A 16,377-nucleotide genomic window follows, 5' to 3' on the forward strand; every position below is an offset into this window, starting at 1 on the left:
CTTTATTTTAGAAATTTATCCTAAGAATATTTCATAATATTAAAAATATTACATAATTAAACTGTAACATGCAAAGGTAACTGTATAAACCTGTAAGTTAAGTGCCTGTAGAAAACCATAAACTTGCCATCTGATAATTTATAAGAGTGCACCTTGAAGGCACATGAAATTCATTGCTGTAGACTCTCTCAAAGCCATATCTTGCCTCTGGATGTTTAAAACGAGGTGGGTAACACGAAGGTCAGTAATAACCTGTTTAAAGAGGCCTCCTCAAATTCCATGCTTCAGGGTGTAAGCTGAAGAGCCAGAAAGGAAAAGAAATGCCTGCCCTTCCTAGTTGCTTTTTACCCAGAGTATATAACATTTCACGAGAGAAAAGACAAATGAGAAAAGCAATTTCAACTTTCCTCTGAAGTGCAAAGATCTACTAATAGGGTACAAGTGATGAGATATATCAACTCATTTGCTGTATTCCACATCTAAATACTTTCTCCTAAAGCACAAGATGGTGGCTTCCCAGACCCCTCTGTTCCTAATTTCTATTCTGCCTGTACACCCATGAAAATGAAGCTCACACCACACTGGTGGAAGGCACCCTCACTCTGCTATATTGGTTCCTCTTCTCTTCACAAATATATCAATATTTGGCAAAAAAGCACTTTCTTGATTCTTTCTGCTACCACTACCTTCATGACAAAAAAAAAAAATCTCCAACTCATGGTATTTCATTTTATGTGAGATACAGAATAATAAATAAGATATGAAAGACAAAGTTTTACTTTAATTGGCACAATTTTAAAAACATGAAGTACTTATAAAATGAAATATTTGTGACAATGGTTATATTAACTTCTTCATCCCATAACATTTCCAGCTATTAAACAGTGCCTCTTTTTAAAAATACAATTTAAAACTCCACAAAAACCGAAACATTTCTAGTAATCAGTAGTATTCCAGGTAATGGCAGAACCATCAAATTATATAAGGAATGTTCTAGATTAGAGTTTTTCTTTAGTGAATGTTTTTTATAAAGAGCGTTTTAACTATTTATTTATAACTGGTTTAACTTTTTAAAAAATACACATCACTCAATAAAACTGAACTTTTCATTTGGTTCTATTTAGGAACTAAACACTCACTAAGAAACTACAATAATGGAATGGTTCAAAAACATACCAGAGAAAGTTTGCTAATAGTAAACTCTCTTCCAAGACTACCATTCACTTTAATATTTAGTCAGAAAAACCAATTTTCAGAAAGGGAGCGGCTGAGTTAGAATTCAGTTTATACCATTCAGTTAGCGCACCTTTTCCATGACAGCATGTTTTGTGCTATTCTGAAAATGCAGCTGAGGGCAGTGAATTACAAGCTCCCTAGTCTACTCATTTCTCTTAATACTAAAAGAAGACTGCGTGATCAGATGGGAGAGACCTACTTCTACCAGCTCAATGCTTAGCAACTCTTTATTCTATCCCTTCATTTTTCAATACTCTGTGAAAATTAATTTTTCTGCTCTCAGGTTGTATCCAATCATGAAATTCATTTTAAACAAAGACAATGACACAGAGGACAGACACTTAACAGAAAACTCTGGTAAATGGAATAGAATATAAATAAGACAGTGTCTTTCCATTGCTATATAAGGAAGTTAATATCCCACCTTGAATCATTATTCTCACATTTAATCATTAACATATAAAAAAGAAAAGACTGTTGTGTTAAGTAGAAAAATAATAGTGAGCCTTATTTTGATGAATGATCCTTTATAGGCTGGACACCAGCTCACAAACCAAGCAAATACTTTACAATATGACATAGCAGAGTATTCACATCTTTGTCCTCCAGGTTCCGACAAACTACCATGTCAGAAGCATATTCCTTGATGTACTCAACAGTCTAAAACTTTGTTGATTCACCTCCAATATTCAGTTGTTATATCACAGCATTATTACCAAACAATCTCAGTCCATCAGAATAGATGTATATGGAGCAAGCAAGGCATCTTGGCATTTGCAGCCTACGACACTGCTGAAATCTTTCCAACAGGACTGCAAACCTGCCCAATGGGATAAAAAGTGTCATTATGAAATGGCTGTGGCATATGAACTGGAGAAAAAAAGATATATGGAGAGGGGATTTAAAAAAAAGATGACAAGAGATGGAGTAAAGGTGAGACTGGTAAAGAGAGCAGCAGCCAGTCGGCCCCTGCATTACCATTATCAGGGTTGGTAAACATCCTACTTGCACTGGAGACTGTCTTCCCAATGTCGGCCAGGGATCGAAGGTTGGATTTCTTGGTTTGATGCCGGTGCTTCCGGAGCAAAGTGTAGGTTACCTTATCCTTAAGGTCAGGTTTCAAAAGGCCTGTCTCAATCTGATGGTCAACAATCATCTCTGATACAAAAACAAAGCAAAACAAAAACAAAACTCAGTCACAAGACATCAAAGTTAATTTTTAACTCTAAGTTTATAGAAGGCATCCTCAAATTTACCATTAACATACTGTTTTCCAAATTTCAAACTTCCCACTTTATGCAAAGGATAAAGATACAGGGTACATGGATGTAGGCATTAATAAGAGAGCTTTAAACATTTGAGTATTAATTACATTTTTGGAGAGGAAAAACTGTCTCATTCATATTTTTAAATCCCAGGTAATAGTGAATTCACATTATTCAATTCTTCTCTCAGTAACACAAATCAGTAATTTACATTTTTTCAATTAAGAAAAAATCTAAGATTAGAAAATTTTATGTACTCTCTCACAGCAAGTGTGCCAGAAATATAAATGATATGAAAAAAAAACTTGAAGAGAATATGCAAAATTTAAAGTAGTGACATTATTATTTTTTAAATCTAGTTTCCCAAATTCTTCTGTCATGTTGTATTTTCTTTATAATAGGACCAAGTAAAGGAGAACAATACCTTTCCCTATATCAGGTTGTTAGAGCACCAATTAATCCAATAATGCAATTATACTACAAAATTATGCCTTAGTCTTATTTAAGAGGGATGCTTATTTAGATCCAACTAAAGCCTTTCCAATATATACCATTATTCATTTAAAAGTATAACCTGATTCGAATTTTCTATGAAACTTTAACATCTTAGTCTTAGCTCTTATTTTTTAAGAATGGCTTTAAGTAGAAAAGATGACTGTGTTTCATAGAAACTGTTCTGTGAGTGGCTCTGCGGATGGACAAGTTTTACACTAATTGGAAATAAGATGGGCATGGAGATGTCAAGTACAGCACAGGAAGGCAGTCAACAATACTGCAACAACTATGTGTGGGGCCCTGTGGGTACCGGAAACACTTTGTAAAGTATTTAATTGTATAACCAGTCTGCTGCACACCTGACACTAATACCAAATAATATTGAATGTAAACTGTAACTGAAAAAAATAAGGAATCCTCTTTTTCACAAGTGAGCATGTCAACATTAGGGCACAAATGTCGCCTGTGCACTCTACCCGAATGTCACATCACAATTCGACATTTCCTCTGTCCAAAATAGGCCTTGGGACAAAACATCACAGAACCTGTGCAAAATATACAATGGCAGGATACTACATCATGACATGCAGGTAGAGCTTTTGTCCCCTGCACAGAACCAGAACAATGGATCTCCTGCCTACCTTTTCAGAAACATGGGTGCATCCAGCACATATCAATATTTTCCTCTTGGGCAAGCCTCTCGGTATACAAAAAAGGAGAAGAAAACAAAACCTCTTTTTTTGCAAAAGTCTGACAAGAAAATTGACAGATGCTGGTTGGATAACAGCATCTCTCAAGCATTCCCATCCTTTTGCAGAGAACAGTTAGCAATACTCCAGGGGGATTGCTTGGGCATGACTGCACCTCTCCGCAGCTCATCTTCATAAAGCAAGCTCTCACAGAACTGGCCTCACAGCCTTTGGCTAGAAACTAATGACTTACACAGTGTACAATCAACTATTTGGGAGCCAAGCAGAGGCTGAATCCAGAACTTGCCATCACATGTCCTATACAGGTGCCATAAATGTCACATAGCCCTTGACCACTCAGTAAGGAGGTTGGGCAAGGCAGGAAGTCTGTCCCATAGAAATGTTTTGGTTTGACAATGGCCTTTAGCTTTGAGTATTTTTAATTATGCAAAACCTTCTCAGTAAAACTCTCATAACTAACTCTGTAATTACAATTAATGCTCTGCTCCAGAGCAAAATAATCAGGTGCTACTAAACACAACCCCTCTACATTCCCTTTAAGTCTTATTCAATGTGGAAAGTCCATTTTACAGAAGAATTGTAAAAATAAACAGACAGCGCCAGCATATCTGCTGAAAGTGTTATCAAACTCCCACTCTAATTCCAGGGTTGTGGATTAAAGTGTTTCTTATCTATCCTTCCTGGTGGGGCCTCCCTCTATTCTGGCCCTCGCTTGTAACCTCAAACCAACCCTGTATGTGCCACAGCCAGCCCTCTGTTACTAAGGCCTGGAAATCACTGGTTAGAATGGGTTAAAATATCTGTGTGGCTGATGGCCTTCATTAAGTTACCATAAATATGGCCTACATTGCAGGAATCTCTTTAAGCACAAACTACAAAACCTTTCAAGGAAAATGGGCGCAGTAACATCTCACAGGTACACTGAAATTAAGTCTTCAGTGTTCAAAATCGCACAGACATTACCAATTGGGAAAGAATGTGCCAACCCTAGATGATAGCAGAGCTGAAAAGGAACCTCAGGGAGTGTCAAGTTCAACATCTTGATGAGAAAAAGACAGGGCAAGAGAGACTTGCTCACAGACAGCATAATTACAGGCACCCTCCCCCAAATAAAACCAGGTTGTCTGATTCACAATTTATATCTTTTTCCATATTACACAGTACTTTTCTTTATTTAAAAAGGAAGCTCTAGACAAAAAATAATTTTTTAACATATGCAGAGCTTCTGCAAACCGACAGAAAGTTGGCCATGAAACAGAAAAAAAAGAAAAAGGCCAAAGGTGACATTGTTTAAAGAAATACAAATATCCAAGATATATTTAACTTCAAGGCTAACAATTTAAATAAATTTGTACAGTACAACCAATTATGAGATATCTGTTACTCTATCGAAGTGGAAATTTAAAAGGCTAATCCCCAGTGATGTGAAGGGTGTGTGCAACAGGCAATTCCAAACACTGGTAACAACTGCAGTAACTAGCACAACCTTTCCTGAAGGCCACGTGGCAATCACATAACAAAACCCTTCCATGTGTTCAAACCCTCTGAATATTTCACCATTAGAAATCTATATGAAGGAAATAATTCATTTCACTAAAGCATGACAAAAACATTCACTTTTCTTTATAATAAAAACTTGAAGGCAACTTCAATGCCCAATAACAGATTTTTTAAATACTTTGCAGCCATTAAAATGATGTTTACATTTATATTTAATGACATGGAAAGATAATTCATATTATGTCTAAGTTTTAAAAAGTAGATTAAATCATTATAGTATGATCCCATTTTGTAAAATATATTTCACATGTGTAAACAGATGTCCAGAAAAACTGATGAGAGGATGGAATTAAAAAGAACAGATTTGTGGTATTTTGATTTTTGTGTTATATTTTCCTGGATTTTATAAAAATGAACATAGGTTTTTGATAAAACATAAATAGTTACCACTTTGAAAATATAAAAGGTGTAAAAAGCAAAAACAACTTGACTAACATATCTGCCAACAGCAACAGCCCAGGAACGCCTTTAAATATAAAAATGAGAACTCCAGAAATAGAGCTACATTTTCCTAATCCATTTTCCATCATAATAAAAAATACCTGAAATAACATAATTTTTTTTAATTTAACAGAGGAGGAATATCCCAGGTACTTAGCTTCATATGTGAATGACATTCTTTAAATGTAGAATTATAATGATAGTTATAATAAAGCTACTAAAATAATTGGTGAAATGTTTTATGCTTGAAAGACAACTTTTTCTATCACCATTAAGAAGGGTTTCTTCATGAAGAAAAGAAGAAGAGGTTCTGAGGAGAATCAGAATTAGGCTGAATATTTAAATGCAAGTGTGAGAACTTCATGTCTGCTTAAACAATCTCCCACTGCTCATGCCCAGTTACCTTTGCACCTGCGCAGACAAGTGCCTCTGAGATGGAGGTACTAGATGCCACTAAGAAGGAGTAGCAAATGGACTGCAAAAGTATAAAAATCTTGCTATTGTTTGTTTGATATAATCACACTTGCTATTTTTAGCTTTTCTTCTCATTTGTTGAGATAAATGAAGTGGAAGGGAGATGCATGTTTTAAGACTTAGCTGAAGGCCCTGGCTGGGTAGCTCAGTCAGTTAGAGCGTTGTCCCAATATGCCAAGGTGGCAGGTTTGATTCCTGGAAAGGCGCATACAAGAATCAACAAATGAATGCATAAATAAGTGGAACAACAAATCCATGGTTCCCTCTCTTCCTTCCTCTCTCTCTAAAAATCAATCAATAAATTTTTTTTAAATACCCACTTAAAAAAAAAAGACTTAACTGCACATAATTCTAAACTAGATTCAGGACAAAAAACTCCACTTAAGCCTCTGCTAAAAAAATAAATAATATTTTGATAACCAAGTAACGACAATAACTCTTTAAGTTACCATGACATCTTCTGTCATTTAAAATAAAATAAGGGCTTTTTTTTTCCTTCCTGTGTTTTAACCCTCTGCAGGGTTTAGACTGTTTCAGAGCGCTTTTAACTATTTCTTTCCAGCCAGGTACACTCCCTCAAACATGTTCTCCTTGCTCTCCTGCAAATCTGGTCCTTTCTTTTTCTTCCTTCTTTTGCTTATGAATTGTTTCATTGACTTACTATTTGCCACTGAATTTTTTTTCTGTATTATCAGCTCCAGAATGACACCACTGCCCAAGTGCCTGCCTGCCCCAGGGACCAAAGAGCAAACATATTACCAACTGATGATTCCTCACAGTGACCTAGTAATGTCTAATTTTAAAAGTTAATGACAATTTTTAAAGTAAACACATGGAGGTTAGAGAAAATGTTCACAGCTGATAATAAAAAGTAACAGAAAATTCAAGTGAGAACACAGAATGCTTGAAGAATCTTTCTTAAATATATAGTAAATACCAGACTGGCTAACAAGTCTTCAGTATAATGTGGGACTCTGTCTTCTACTTCATGTGAAAGGACAGTTAGGTGCTGAAGACCAGAAGCTCCTTAAAATGGTTCTTTCTGGTGATGAAGATCCTAATGGCAGTTTTACAGAAAAGTCCAAGTATATAATTCATTCTTCTCACTCTTGCTGAGCAACTCCAGGGACAGCAAAGAAGCTGTTAATTGTTCCCAGCTCCATCCACTATATCCTTCAGAATCTTCCCTCTTGTTCATGAAGTCTCTGAGCATCTCTCTAGCTGACTCAGTCTACGCTCCGCCCTCTGCTAGCTGACACGTAAAAAGATCTGGATAAACTCATGTATACTGAGATAGTTATGTAAGTATATCATAATCACACCAGATGTCCTCATTTAATTCTCACAACAACCCTGAAAGGTCAACCTTCCTCCTGCTTTTACAAAGGAGTAAACTGAAACTGCTAGACTTAAGTACCTTGCCTTGTCCATCCCATGATCATAAATGCTAGTTGGAGTAGACTTGAATTAAACCCCTTTCAACTTGAAATTCACAATCCTTTCTACAACCCCAGTCTGCATCTCATGGAACTAATATATGACCTCTGTCAGTACCATATTTTAATAAAGGACTCTCTGGGCTCAGTGAAATGACTCCAAATTATGAAATTTCAGGCAGTAACAAAATACTATAGTAAGACTTTTTCTTTTTAATATAGGAACCTCTCTGGTGACCTGTAACCTACAACACCTATTCTCCCCTTCGACTGCCTCTAATTGCCAGGTCACAGGTGTAACAGCCATTTTGCCCTGCATGTATATGCACTTCTGATGTATTTTTTCAACTTGTCTGATGTGACATTTTTGCTCCAATTAGTTCTTAAAGTATAAGAATACAGAAATCACAATTCTCACTCAAAAACTAGATTAATTTTTGCTAACCATGATACATTTTTAGATAATAATCTCTTGTGCAGCCTTTAATAAATGAAAGAAGCTGTGGATGAGGACTGATGCACATGTATCAGAGCACATTCTAGAATGATAGGCTATTTAGGGAGGATACTCACGAAACAATATTGGCAACCTGCTTTTTAGGATGTTTTCAGTTCTGTAAAGTGCTTGGCCTATGTTTTTATTCTTTAATTAGTATACAATTATAAAACTTTAAATCATCAATATATAAATTATTATTAGGAGACATGTATTTGTTCTCCACGTTTCTGTTTCTATAGAAGTATGACGTGTATTTGTATCGCTAAGATAACTTATTGTTATATCTTAGTTCATTCATAAGATGTTTTATAAGAAAAGCTGACATACCGTTCATTTTGTGTGATGAACAGGTTTACCATGAAATGAATGCCTTTATTCAATTCAGAATCCTGATGTTTCTGATTTTACATCCTTGTTGCTAAGCTGCAGAAGAAGCCGCAACAGGAAAGAAGGAAGACTCCCTACACTTAATGTCTCCACTTCAAAGAATTGTCTGGCGAAAGTAGCATAGCCATCATTCAGCTATTGAATTTGAAAGCCTCAAGAATTTCAATGATAATAAATCTTTTAAAAAAAAATAAGTCTGAACAAATAATACATTTTCACGTGAAGGTAAAGTTTCATATTAGTCTTTTAAAAAACAGTCAGCGGAACGAATCGCCCAGAAAACCATTCCTTCTGTTTGCTTCTGTCTGCTTCTGTTTGTAGACGGGCTCCACCTTCCCTTGGTGCAATAGTCCAAGATCTCGCCTCATATAGCAAATGTCCATTTCAGTCTCACCTGCCTTGTCAAATATGAAAAATCCCACAGAGAGAAGTATTATACTTCCTATATTATCTTCTAACCACTTGTATAGACATGGATTTGTAACTTAACCCATTTGCAAACTGATAGATTTACAAACCTAATTCCAGGGCCTGGAAGAATATCCAGCACATTGTAGAAGCTTACATACCACTGCTGAACAAGCACGAACAAAATCCTGTCCACCCAGCATCTTCACATGAGTCTTTCTCCCTTTTCCATTTGCACCTTAAATACCTCAAATGCATGAAAAGTATGGGGCTTCCATGCAAACCTAACTAACAAGCTCCCTGAAGAGAAATGGAATACATATACACCTGCTAACTATATGCCTCATTTAACAACTAATCCTTTCTTTCAATATAAAGGCTACAGCCTTCCCATTGTCTATAAAGGCACAGATGCCAAAGACAAGCCTTTTGTCTAAAGAAAGTCAAAGAAATTTTTCAGCAAGTCTGAAATTACACAAGAATTCTACACCGGTCACTTCCTGCAGAGCGACGATCCATATCCTCTCCCCCATAATTCCAAGGTAGGCACCTTGCAGACCCCTTGGGAAAGTGCAGTCATCCAAACAGGTCTGGTGGTCACCTAATTGTGAAATTTTTCTAGGAACCACAGGCAGAGCCTTCTGCATCTGTTTTTGAGTGTGCTCAAGAAACAACACATCTATGCTGTTTTTCAGTACACCTAGATCTGAGGGGTAATAGGGCCACTTAGGCCATACACTTGCTAGAAAATAAAAACAATCACTACTGTGTGGAATGTAGTGATGTGTGCCCAAGGTGTTCAACATGATGAGTTAACATTCACTACACAGCACTAATTGCAAAAGATGCCAAAGCTGCCCTGCACCACTAGGTTCACTGACTTGCAGGTGGTTGTACAAATGATACTCGGAACTGATGTGACCTGACTCAGTCACTAACCCATAAGGTTCTGCTGGCTTCCTGCCTCACATAACTTTTCTCTACATGCAGTCAGAGGAGCGGGACTTCCATCTACAAATCAGCCCCAACCCAGGAACTAGACTATTTTCCTTCTACAGAGGATTCAAATCCTATTTTACAGATGATAAAACTGAGGCCCAGAGAAGCTCAGCTCTATGTCTAAGGTCAAAGAGTTCTAGAAATCTAGTGTCCGGACATCCAGTCCAATATAACCGAGGACTGGGTGGAGGCTCCATTCAAAATATGAATCCTGTCCTAACAGTGAATGAAATACATGTAAATCTGTACACGTACAATATAATCCCAATACTTTTTTATAAAATAACATAAAAAAATGGAAGTGTAAAAGCGAAGATTGAGAAACAAAACTGAATGAAAACATGCCAAAATGTTGATAATGACTATAACCAGATATAGGTGCAATGAATGAATTTTTAAATTTTCTTCTCAATGTTTGTCTGTATTTTCCAAATTTTCTGCAATAACCTTACTAGTTCTGTAACATAAAAAAAGAGAGAATAATGATTGTGGGAGAGGGGGTGGGTTGGGTGGGGGAGAGAAATTAGGGGAAAAGGGGACAACTGTAATTGAAAAACCAAAATAAAAAAAAAGAGAGAATAAATGTTCCAGGATATTCAACTCTGCTTATATTAGAAGTCATCTGCATTGATGGAGGCTCACAAATAGGCAGGAAGAGCTGAAAAAATGATATACTTAAAACAACATACTTACCCACCAACTGTGGGAGAGAAGAAGCCTCCCTGTCAAGCATGATGGATCCTTTCTCCATACACGTCCTCAGCTCAAATAAGCTGTGAAGGGACAGTGTGGCCACATGGGGCTTGCTCCATCTCTCTCCACCCTGTTCCACTTTTTCTTCAAACTTAATCCACCTAGGAACATGAGATTAGTGAACAGCAATTAAAAGTGTTCTGATTACCTTGGAAATAACAATGTCAACCCTTCCATTCCCACCCCCACAGCACAACCAACATGTCTCTTTTCCTGGAGTCTTAAAAGCTTATTATATGATTAATTGTGTTACTTTTATAAATACACCAAACAGAGTCTACACTCTTTCCTAATGTTAGCAAGAAAACTAAAAAGAATTAAAGCATTCCTGGTTTTATATCCATCAGTGACCATGAAATCCTTAAGAATGATTATTTAGCTCAATTTTAAAAATAAGATAGAAAAAAAATATGCCTTATGAAATTCTCCACTGATGTAGAGCCTACAATGTGTAAAAAATAGCCACTACTGTGAGAATTCTGTTGTGACTTCACAAGGCAAGTTTACAAATGGTGAAATATAAGGTATGAACCAATATTTATCTTTTCAAAGATTTTTTACTTAGAAAGAGGAGGAGGGAGGGAGAAAGAGAGGGAGAAAAACATCTATGTGTGAGAGAAACATCAATTGGCTGCATCTTACACACACCCAACTGGGGACCTGGCGTGCAACCCAGGCACGTGCCCTGACTGGGAATTGAACCAGGGACCTCTCAGTTCATGGCACAACGCTCAACCCACTGAACCACGCCAGCCAGGGCAATATTTATCTTTAACATTTGAGAAACATGGTGTGTGAAATGGTCAAATGAACATAAAATTCCCCTTTAATGCCTAAAGTGGGGGAGCATGCCTTGCTATGTCTTACTTTAATATATATTTCTCAGCTGACCCATGTTCTTTCCTTAAAACCTAGCTCCACATGTTTAAAAATACTCAAGTTCAATAAACAACACATCTTCTGATTATAACAGATCTATTAACCTTAGCAATGGAACAAACAACCCTTTTGCATAGCTTCTTTTTAAGACTCCTAGACATTTTCATAGCTTATTAATATATATCAATAAAAATGTTTAATGGAATATGATTGCGGGAGAGGGGGTGGGCTGGGTGGGGGAGAGAAATTGGGGGAAAAGGGGATAACTGTAATTGAAAAACCAAAATAAAAAAAAAAATAAAAAAATAAAAAAAAAAAAAAAAATGTTTAATGGAAATGATAGCAAAACATAGTTGACAGTTTTTATGTCCCACATATTGTACATATACTCTTCCTACACTGGTGGGGGGAAAGCATTATCATTTTGCTACTTATCATGACCCAAAGAAAAATGCTTTTTCCTCACTTCAAACCTTCTGAAATGTATTGAAAAAAATAAACAGGGATGTTTAAAAAGTTGTTTTTCTACATTCTTCACTCAAAGGTTTAATGATTGAAAAATGTATTCCTAGAAAAGCTAAATATTCATCTAGCTCGCTGAAGATGAGGACAAAGGGTAGAGATCAGAGGAAGCTCTACATGAGACATTATTTATAGACCACTCACCATCCCAGAAGAGGGAGAAAAAAAGCACATTAGCAGAACCAGGAGTGAAAAAAGATCAAGAGGTCAGACACAGTGTCAAAGAAAACTTAGAATTTTAATCAAGTCCAACATTCAAATGACTCACAGGTATTTTAGCCATATTCCAAGAGTCTCCCTCCACTACCAGTCTCAGGAATCCTCTCCCAGCCAATCAACTCCCACATGTCAACGGCATCCTCATTCCCTACCTCACCCTCCATTCTAAGACCTTCCTCCTTTCTCCTATATCCCCAAAAATGTAGGAAGTGGAATTTTTGCAGGTTTTCCTCACAAATTAAAAAGTCAACATCACCACCAAAGTGTTAAATCTTCAGAACCGAATCTTATTTATTTCTACAAAGTGGTTGCAAAACATTCCAAGAAAGCATGAAAGACCCTTAATATTGTGTGTGTGTGTGCATGTGTGTGTGCGTGTGTGTGTGCATGTGTGTGTGTGTGTACTGGTTCTTAACTTTGGCTGGTATTAGAACCACAGAAATAGAAGTGAAAGAAAAATGATTTTTAGATGACACTCATTGAATTCTATGAATTTACTGAAACAATAAAAGGTTTGGGGTTATTTTGAGGGTTATCATTTTATGGATTATATTACATTAGTTGACTTCCGGTATATTTTATTCCCTTTTTTTTAAATCTTCACCAGAAGACATGCTTATTGATTTTAGAGAGGGAGGGAGGGTGGGAGAAAGAGAGGGAGAGAAATATCAGTGTGAAAGGAAAACATTGATCGGTTACCTTTTGTTCACGTTCCAACCAAGGACAGAACTCACAACCCAGGCATGTGCTCTGACTGGGAATCGAACCAACGACCCTTTGGTTTGCAGGATGATGCCCAACTACCTGAGCCGCACAGGCCACAGCAACTTTCGGTATATTATCTTTTCATGTTTGCTCACAGAATATCTAACATGTTTGTTGGTATTGCTATGTGAATCACATTTACATTTGATGTTATAATTTATTGCTCAAAATAAGACTCTAGAAGATAGAATATTCCATAGTACATAAAACCAAGGGTTATAATAATTATGTCATCTATAAAAAGTGTAGTGACTCCTTGTTTTTATTCCTAAGAGTATTCTGATTAGTTAAGGGATAAACTCTTTGGTGATAGGATTTAAGCCCAAGATGAATGACAAGAGCCAGCTAGAAACTCCATAAAGGGGAGTGTTTTATACAGCCTTCACTTCCCCCTTATTTTTCATAAATGCGTCCCCCTTTTTATCAGCTGCCATAAATCTATATTGCCAAAACCATTTTTTAAAAGAAAACCAAGCCTAACTTACAGATAGCATGTGTCAATGGATCTTTCTTACTATCATCCTCAACTATCCAAACAATATGCTTAATAAAAAAAATTTTTTTTAAAGAAGAAAAACCACTGCATTCTTTTGTAATTGATCTTTTATTCCATTCCGCTCCATAGTGTATGTTGTAGGCAACTGGAATGGACTTCAATCTGACTTTGAACAAGTTTTAAAATGTATTTAGAAATCATAAATCTTAACTAGCTTGGATTTATGGAATAGCATTACTCACCCTCCTTAAATATACCAGCTCTTTAAGTCTGGATTTAACAATAAAGAAATGAAATGTAGTCTCAAAACTAGCCAGTTCCCAGGGGATAAGTATTATCTCATAGTTCAGTTTAGCATCTATTTCACTTTGAGTGAGGTAAATATTAAATGTTGTGATGATGTCATATCATAGCACAGCTAACAGCATAAGGGAAACTCTGGGATAACTGCTATTAAATTCCTTTGGAATGCATTGCTCTAATTGTTCAAAGAACTGATTGTTCAAGATACTTCCAACATAAGCTTTCAGGCATAAAGTAACAGTTTGCCTATTTAAACAGATTATTTGCAGGTAGTTTTATTTCAGAAACTACACATGCTATGTGTATCCTCCTCACATACCAAGGACAAATTTGAAAAAAAAATTAAAAACCGAAAACTACTCCACTCAAATAGAACCCATTAAAGAAAAGGCTAAAGCCAAGGTACCAAAGTTCAGCCTTTCTAAGTGCTAATGAATTTGTAAAGGTGCTTCAGAACCATGTAATTACTATCGTGAAAAACAACAGATGTTCTTACTATAAAATGTACTAAAAGCCGTTATGTACCCTTCATAATAACTATGAATAACTATATATTTGCAATAACTTTCTTACTTTTCCTTCTGCTCGGTACTTGACATGTTATAGGAAAATTAATTTCAGAAGTTGGCTTTTTAATTGCTTGCAATTACAAAACTGTTGTAACCTTGGAAGAGAAGTTTATTAGGTGAAGTTTAGTTATTCCTAGATCTTAGAAGAATAGTGATAAAAGTACACTGCAGAGTAATACACTTTGAATGACAGCCAAGCAACAGTATTTCAATTCATCTGTTGAAGAAACAGAAAACCCACGGGGAATCACTGAATTTTACAATTTTCCAATCATATGATTAAATATAATTAATAAAAGATAAGACCTCTAACTTAAAACCATGACAGTTTTACTGTGGAAAATAGAGTGACCTATGCCCTAGATTATAATCCAACTTCATAAAACTATTAAAATGATAAAAAAATTTCTTACTAACTAGTAATTACCTCATCATACATAAAACAAGCCAATGCTAGTATGTATCTAGGATAAATAATATTTTTAGGGAGCTTCTTAAATTTCTAGGTCAACTGTGAACGTTATTACAAAAGTTATATGTATGTTGTTATAAAAGTTATGTATATGTATAAAAGTTATATAAAGTTACATATATGCATACTTATATAAAATTGCATTTATGTGGTAATTACATATAATTACATAAATGATTAAATTCTATTTCCTTCAGGCTTTGTCTTACAGAGAAAAGAAACTTGGTCTGAAGTGAAATTTTCCTAAGGGAAAGAGAAGTCAATGTAGATCTACAAGGGAGCAGGTTCCTCTCCAAACCCCCAAGATAAGTGCACATGTCTGTGTTTGAGGGCCAGGCCCTGAAATCAGATTCTCCAGACAAACGTCAGTCAGCCTGCAGAGCAAACTGGAGCAAATGGGTGTTCCTTTGTGCTGTCCCACCAGAAGTAAAACAGCGATACCCCTTTCCTCTGTTGGTTTGCTGTGTTTGTTGAAACTTGCAATGGCTTTTCTTTTTACCCAGGTTTGGCAGTAAAATCAGAATCACATTGTGGGAATAATCTTTAACATGTTTTCTTATGACAGTTTACCACTTATAACATTACCCACTTCAACAGATGCTGAAATAAAAATGAAAGCCAATAACCACTTTTGCAGAGACATCACTGACCCAAATAAAGAGTTTGGGGTAACGATAGCCATTCTTCCTGGCCTAGGGCCATCACCAAAGCTGGACCATGACTTATTCTTTTACCAGTTTGCTCCATTATTCCATTAGCTAATACCTAGCCACCTAGAAATTCTTAATGAGAAACATACGCTTCTTCCCTAATACCAAACATTCCACTATAATTACTGCTACATTACTGAATATCAGTATTCTAATGACTTAACACTTAGGAGTACTCTTTAAAACAGAGTGATCTCTGCATTCCACTGACCACATACACCTCTCAGGTCTGATCATTCTACCCTTTGCAGACTTTAACTTGTGCTCTGTTGGAAAAGCCAGTGAAAATTCAAAGTTCTAACTTTTAGGAAAGGGAAGAGCAGGGGAAAGATGTGAGAAAATAAGGTGGTAGAGTTGACTATACCTCCAATTTCATATAAGTAAAAGCTTCCCTTGTTTATACTTTTACATGACTACTGTGATTTCCAAAACATAAATGGAGATATTTTTCCTACTACTGAACTCATTCTCCTTACTTTTTGAGATAGAGAGCTAACTTGAATTTCCTGAAGTAGGACAGAAACTATAGTAATGTTGAGACTCAATGAAGGATATTCTGGGTGATACCAAATCAGCAGTCAACTAAAAAGTACAGAACATTAAAAAGGAGAGTATTAAAATGGGTTCGGTGTATACACAGTAGAAACTATATTAAGCTGAAGAAGTCTGGTATTTTATTTCAATGGAATAAAATAATCTATAACTTGGGTTATTAACAAAAAAGCAAAATTTCTCAATTTTATAGGTTAGCCAAAAAATAGCCATGCTGCATTTTTATA

At 36.0% G+C, this 16,377-nt stretch overlaps 1 protein-coding gene across 6 annotated transcripts in view; it reads right to left on the reverse strand.

Moving 5' to 3' along the window:
- The window catches only part of SLC4A4 (solute carrier family 4 member 4), a 331,756-nt gene that overhangs the window by 171,081 nt on the left and 144,298 nt on the right, over window positions 1-16,377 (reverse strand). For 5 of the 6 annotated variants that reach the window (XM_090266786.1, XM_090266782.1, XM_090266785.1 and 2 more), the window contains 2 exons: window positions 10,604-10,764; window positions 2,215-2,394 (listed from right to left, as the gene is read on the reverse strand). In XM_090266786.1, coding sequence (XP_090122912.1) covers window positions 2,215-2,394; window positions 10,604-10,764 — 341 coding nt within the window. The remainder of the gene's footprint in view (window positions 1-2,214; window positions 2,395-10,603; window positions 10,765-16,377) is intronic. The other variant, XM_090266783.1, reaches the window with a different exon arrangement.

The sequence above is a fragment of the Furipterus horrens genome, unplaced genomic scaffold (genome assembly GCF_987537825.1).
Source record: "Furipterus horrens unplaced genomic scaffold, mFurHor1.1.pri manual_scaffold_2, whole genome shotgun sequence".
Classification (NCBI taxonomy): Eukaryota; Metazoa; Chordata; class Mammalia; order Chiroptera; family Furipteridae; genus Furipterus; species Furipterus horrens.